This window comes from Bombina bombina, chromosome 9 (assembly GCF_027579735.1).
Source record: "Bombina bombina isolate aBomBom1 chromosome 9, aBomBom1.pri, whole genome shotgun sequence".
In the NCBI taxonomy this organism is placed as follows: domain Eukaryota; kingdom Metazoa; phylum Chordata; class Amphibia; order Anura; family Bombinatoridae; genus Bombina; species Bombina bombina.
Window position 1 is genome coordinate 217,604,141 of NC_069507.1, and position 7,231 is coordinate 217,611,371.

General features: G+C 39.3%; 1 protein-coding gene across 1 annotated transcript in view; it reads right to left on the minus strand.

Annotated features, from left to right (window-relative positions):
* The window catches only part of LOC128640501 (deleted in malignant brain tumors 1 protein-like), a 37,161-nt gene extending 31,331 nt beyond the window's left edge, over positions 1-5,830 (minus strand). The window contains exons 1-3 of the mRNA XM_053692979.1: positions 5,781-5,830; positions 5,479-5,699; positions 4,556-4,624 (exon numbers count right to left, since the gene is read on the minus strand). Coding sequence (XP_053548954.1) covers positions 4,556-4,624; positions 5,479-5,699; positions 5,781-5,830 — 340 coding nt within the window. The remainder of the gene's footprint in view (positions 1-4,555; positions 4,625-5,478; positions 5,700-5,780) is intronic.
* Between the last annotated feature and the right edge of the window lie 1,401 nt (positions 5,831-7,231).

Sequence of the window (7,231 nt, forward strand, 5' to 3'; positions counted from 1 at the left end):
AGCGTTAGCCACAGAAAAGTGAGCGTAGAGCAAAATTTAGCTCCACATCTCACCTCAATACCAGCGTTGCTTACGGTAGCGGTGAGCTGACAAAACGTGCTCGTGCACGATTGCCCCATAGGAATCAATGGGGCATATCGGGCTGAAAAAAAACCTAACACCTGCAAAAAAGCAGCGTTCAGCTCCTAACGCAGCCCCATTGATTCCTATGGGGAAATAACATTTATGTCTAAACCTAACACCCTAACATGAACCCCAAGTCTTAACACCTCTAATATTACACTTATTAACCCCTAATCTGCCGCCCCCGACATCGCTGACACCTGCATTATATTATTAAGCTCTAATCTGCCGCTCCGGACACCGCCGCCACATACATTATACTAATGAACCCCTAATCTGTCGCCCCCAACATCGCCGAACCCTACATTATATTTATTAACACCTAATCTGCCGCCCCCAATCTCGCCGCAACATAAATACATTTATTAACCCCTAATCTGCTGCCCACAACGTCGCCGCCACTTTACTAAATGTATTAACCCATAAACCTAAGTCTAACCCTAACCCCTCTAACTTAAATATAATTTAAATAAAACGAAATAAAATTACTACAATTAAATAAATTATTCCTATTTAAAACTAAATACTTACCTATAAAATAAACCCTAAACTAGCTACAATATAACTAATAGTTACATGTAGCCATCTTAGGGTTTATTTTTATTTTACAGGCAACTTTGTATTTATTTTAACTATGTAGAATAGTCATTAAATAGTTATTAACTATTTAATAACTTCCTAGTTAAAATAAATACAAATTTACCTGTAAAATAAAACCTAACCTAAGTTACAATTACACCTAACACTGCACTATAATTAAATTAATTCCATAAACTAACTACAATTAATTAAAATTAAATTAAATAAACTAAAGTACAAAAAAAACAAACACTAAATTACAGAAAATAATAAAATAATTACAAGTTTTTTAAACTAATTACACCTAATCTAATACCCCTAATAAAATACAAAAGCCCCCCAAAATAAAAAAAAATCCCTACCCTATACTAAATTACAAATAGCCCTTAAAAGGGCCTTTTTGCAGGGCATTGTCCCAAAGTAATCAGCTCTTTTACCTGTAAAAAAAACAAAACAATACCCCCCAACATTAAAACCCACCACCCACACACCCAACCCTACTCTAAAACCCACCCAATCCCCCCTTAATAAAACCTAACACTAACCCCTTGAAGATCACCCTACCTTGAGACGTCTTCACCCAAGCGGGCAGAAGTGATCCTCCAGACGGCCAGAAGTCTTCATCCGATCTGGGCAAAAGAGGACTTCCAGACGGGCAGAAGTCTTCATCCGATCCGGGCAGAAGAGGACCTCCAGACGGGCAGAAGTCTTCATCCAGGCGGCATCTTCTATCTTCATCCATCCGGAGCGGGTCCATCTTCAAGACATCCAACGCGGAGCATCCTCTTCCATCGGACGACTAACACTAAATAACGGTACCTTTAAGTGACATCACCCAAGATGGCGTCCCTTCAATTCCGATTGGCTGATAGAATTCTATCAGCCAATCGGAATTAAGGTAGAAAAAATCCTATTGGCTGATCCAATCAGCCAATAGGATTGAGCTTGCATTCTATTGGCTGTTCCAATCAGCCAATAGAATGCAAGCTCAATCCTACCTTAATTCCGATTGGCTTCTGGCCTTCTGGAGCATTACTTGGGTGAAGACGTCTCAAGGTAGGGTGATCTTCAAGGGGTAAGTGTTAGGTTTTATTAATGGGGGATTGGGTGGGTTTTAGAGTAGCACTTAAACAGCACACAAACAGCACCTTGATTCCCTTTTTCCTTATTAGGTTCTTTGGTGACCAGTGGTACAGAGGAGACTGCTTTCCTCTCCAATATTTCAATAATATAAAAATCCACAGCACCAAATGTTATACAAAGACTTAGAAATTTATTGAGGTACAAACGAATGCAACGTTTCGGGAGCCATTCCCTTAATCATGCAGACTTCTGAAGGTAGGGTGATCTTCAAGGGGTTAGTGTTAGGTTTTATTAAGGGGGGATTGGCTGGGATTTAGAGTAGGGTTGGGTGTGTGGGTGGTGGGTTTTAATATTGGGGGGGGTATTGTATTTTTTTCCAGGTAAAAGAGCTGATTACTTTGGGGCAATGCCCCGCAAAAGGCCCTTTTAAGGGCTATTTGTAATTTAGTATAGGGTAGGGCTTTTTTTATTTTGGGGGGCTTTTTTATTTTATTAGGGGGGATTAGATTAGGTGTAATTAGTTTAAAATTCTTGTAATTATTTTATTATTTTTTGTAATTTAGTGGTTTTTTTTTTTCGTACTTTAGTTTATTTAATTTAATTTTAATTAATTGTAGTTAGTTTATGGAATTAATTTAATTATAGTGTAGTGTTAGGTGTAATTGTAACTTAGGTTAGGTTTTATTTTACAGGTAAATTTGTATTTATTTTAACTAGGAAGTTATTAAATAGTTATAGGGGCGGCAGATTAGGGGTTAATAAATGTAGGTAGGTGTCGGCGATGTTAGGGATGGCAGATTAGGGATTAATAAAATGTAACTAGTGTTTGCGAGGCGGGAGTGCGGCGGTTTAGGGGTTAATATATTTATTTAAGTGGCGGCGATGTCCGGTCGGCAGATTAGGGGTTAAAAACGTTAGTTAAGTGTTTGCGATGTGGGGGGGGGCTCGGTTTAGGGGTTAATAGGTAGTTTATGGCTGTTAATGTACTTTATAGCACTTTAGTTAAGAGTTTTATGTTACGGCATTAGCCCATAAAACTCTTAACTACTGACTTTTAAATGCGGTAGGAGTCTTGACAGGAGAGGGTGTGCCGCTCACTTTTTCCAAGACTCGTAATACCGGCGTTAGGAAAATCCCATTGAAAAGATAGGATACGCAATTGACGTAAGGGGATTTGCTTTATGCCCGAGTCGCGGAAAAAAAGTGAGCGGTACACCTGTACCTACCAGACTCGTAATACCAGTGGGCGTTAAAAAGCAGCGTTGGGCACTCTCAACGCGGCTTTTTAAGGCTAACGCAAGACTCGTAATCTAGGCGGAAGGAATTATACTGACCGAATCTGAGATTTCACCCTCAGATTTTACTGGCGTATCCTCCTCATCAGACCTATAAGGAAGGTGACCAGAGCAGTAGCAGACGATACAGAAACCTTACTAACTGAATCTCTAATGTTCCTCCAGCGATTTTCCCTAAGAATAGAAAAAGCAGATAATGCCACAAGTACCCAACAGATACCTGGGCAGCAAATTCTACATGCAAGTAACTCCTCCAGGAGATAACGAGGAACCGCAGGGCACTGCAGGTGACACCTTTGAGGCTTGGGACGAAAAGGGAGAAACTGTGACATTGCCCAGACAGTATCTTCCTGGGAGACATTGGCTCAGAAGTAACGCGCTCTCTCTATCTCAAGAGATCCAGCGAAAAACATTAAAACATGTTAGAAAACAATATTAGTGTCTAAAACCACACAGAGTTTTTGCAAATAAAAACTGAGAGGCGAGATTAAATGCAACTATCACTTTAAGTAGACAAAGGGACACTAAAACACAGAACAGATTAATATTGTATACTAAATATGAGAATATAGTATAGCATCAGGGAGATGTTAAATAATAAATAATCATTTATGCTCCCAATCGTCTTAATCAATAACAAAACGTTCCCCATAATTTCCTTATAAAAACGTTTCCAAACATAATTCTCAAACACTGGACAGATGAATATTGTATACTAAATATGAGTATATAGAATAGTATCAGGGAGAGGGAGATATTAAATAATAAATAATAATTTATGCTCCCATTAACATAATCAAAAACAAAACGTTCTTTCTCACAGAGACAGACTGAGAAGTGGCAAAACAACTCCGTTCTCAACCGGAGTATACTGAGCTGTAGGATCACATGACCCGAAGAGAAACTAACATGGCACCGTTTCACAGTGAAGGAGGCGGGGACACTTAAGCAGCATGGTAATGAAGCTTGAACATTTTTTAGCATCGTGCTTCATTAAACCAGCTGAAGTTACTATTGATATCTCTAAATAAGCAAAGAGACACTGAAAAAACACATAAAGCAAGATTCCTTGCCCCAACATTGAGCGCAATTGAAGCGCGCAGACACACTACTCTGTCCACAGACAAGGAAGGCAGACTCTAAAAGACACCGCAATGGCGTCCTCTCTAATAAGTATTGAAGCGTACAGTGCTACTGACCATGATTAAAAAGCTACACAAGCTTAAACGGAATGAAATAAAAATTAGTTAGAGGAGTCATTATCCCCATAGGAGCCTCTAAACATGATACACATGAGCCCAAATATAAATACAGGGGATTCTATATTAACCCCTAGTCTCCTGTTACCATAAAGTGCCTGCATACTGCCTAAAATATCCTTCTAAAGGATATATATGTCCCACATAAGTTGCAGAGAGGATTTCAACCCTTTTTAGTGCCAGTCTCCCAGCCCCAAAAGATGAAAAGGCACTTACCTGCACTTCTAGCCATACGGCAGGAGGACGACTCACCCGGTATGAGAGTATGCCACTCCTCACAGAGACCTGTGACAAAAAGAAAGATCAAAGTAAACCTACTTTGGTTTTCTATATAAGGGCAGCAACATGTTAGAAAAATGCAGTGAGGTCCACTTCACAAGTTCCTAACTGCTTTAAAACCACCACTGCCCTGCTGAAGAGACTAATGTGGGGTATGGCCCAATCTTGATAGAAAAGATCAGAGCAAACCTACTCTGGCTTTTAAAATAATAAAATCTTGATTGACGTGAATACATCCAATCTCTTCAGACACCAGAAAACTTTACTTCCTCCTTGCAACAAAGGCAAAGAGAATGACTGGGGGTTGTGGGAAGGAAAGTGATACTTAACAACTTTGCTGTGGTGCTCTAAGCCTCCTCCTGCTGGCCAGGATTGGTATTCCCAACAGTAATTGATGATTCCGTGGACTCACCGTGTCTTAAGAAAGAAATATACTTTTCTCTGCATTCATCTGACAATGACAGTGGTTGTTTGCAATTTCCTAAACAACAACATTTTAAATCTATTTGTTACCTAAATATGCTTTTTCACTCACTTAGAAACATTATTTTGAAATACTTTTTTTTATCAATACTATTGTGAAATACTGTAACCCAACATTAAAATGTCCAGAGCACCATAAAATGTAATCATTCTTTAATAGGCACATTGTTTTTTAATATGTGCCTAATAAAGAATGATTCAATTGGATGGTCCTATGGACATTCTACTGTTGGATTAAGTACAGCACAAAAGCTGAGTCCTGAGTTTTCACCTCTACCCAACACTCGGCCAATGCTGTATAAGTATTTGTGACTATATTGTTAAATACTGTGGTATTGGTTGCTGGCGTTTTTGTATTTCCTTTTGTTATATCATACCTGGAGGTTGAGTTGGTCTTGGTAATGAAGTAAATGTTGCCCGGAACCATGTAGCTATTTGAGGTAAAGCATCACTTCTGAATTGGACACCCATTATATTAGTATGAGAATAGAAAGTGTAGTTTCCAGGGAGGCAAATTTTTCCCAGCAGCGGAGATATCCCAGATGGTCCATCGTATATTGCTAGCCAGTCCATACTGCAGTTTCGGTTAAACCCAAAGCTAAGCATAAAAAAAATATTAATTATATGATAACTTCAATAGACCATTGAACACAAATGAAATTCAAACAGAGAAACAAACTGATCCACAGGATTTACAGGGGGAGCAGACAGTATAAACATAGAAGCCATTATAGATATTATAATTAAGGGATGCTTCCATGATTCAGATAGAGCAATTTTTCTTAACCACGGTCCTCAAGGAACCCCTCATATGGTAAGGAAGAATGGATTGTACTTCCTTTACCATATGAAGACAGATTGCGATACAGACAGTGAGAATCCGTGTCACTGTCTGTATCGGCTTGCAGTGATGCATGTGGTATGGGAGGGGAGGAGGGAAGGCAGCACACTGCAGGAGGGGGAGGGAGGGGAGGAAGGGGAGGGTTCCCTACACTGCAAAAAATTCATTTGATGAGGGAGGGAGAGGGATGGGCAGCTTTGCAACAGAAATGTGTTATAACGGGGGAAAGGGGGACCCTATTGATGATCACTTGGAGATGGGAGGGTGAAGGGGGATCACTATACTACAGAAAAAGTTTTTTTTTAATAAATAATATTTTTAATTAAGAAATAATTACATTTCTATAAACTGGGTGCTGGCAGACAGCTGCCTGTACCTAATATGGCTGCTGCTATTAGTGAGAGGGGAGGGTTAGAGAGCTGTTTGGGAGGGATAATGGAGGTAGGAGACTTGAGAAGGGATCCCTACAGTGAAAACAAAGACAAAAAAAAGTCTTAAACCTGAATACCGGCAGACTGTCTGTCAGCACCTAAGATGGTGGTGACCAGAGGAGGTGAGGGAGGGAAGAGAGCTGTTGGAGAGATCAGGGGATAAGAAGTGTCAGGTGGGAGGGTAATATCTACACTACAGCTTAAACTAACCTTATTAACCCCTTCACTGCCAGGAATATTTGAAGTGTGTTGTGCAGCTGCAATTAGAAAATGAATGCCAACGCCATGTATGTATGCTATTTCTGAACAAACGGGATCCCAGTGAAGCTTTTACAACCATTTGTGTTATGACTGCACAAGCAGTATGTAAATAATTTCAGCGAGAAACTCAAAGTTTTTGAAAAAGTTAATTAATATGATTGCAATGGGTGGTGAAACGGTGGTATGAAATATATGAAAATGGGACCTTGGGTTGTCTACTAAAAAAATATATATTTATAGTTTTGATAGGCAAATAAAAAAAAAAGACAAGGCGCTTTTTCTGTTTAAATGTAGTAATAGGAAGAATGCTAAATATTCTCAAGTACTTTGGGCAACTTTTTCCTCTAGGTCCTGAAGGGGTTCAATATTGGAGGGACTTTGGTCAAAATGACTCTTGAAGATTCCAAGCCTTAAAATCTTTATTGTTACACCAATTCAAATATGGGAGAACATACACATTTGCTACAGTGTGACCTATTTTGTTTGGCACTCTGGCAGCGTGTCACTTCATCATCGTAATTGCTGACAATATTTGGAATTTGCAGTTTTTTTTTTGCTTGGCTGCCATCTTGTTTCATTCTTCGTCCCATTACTAGA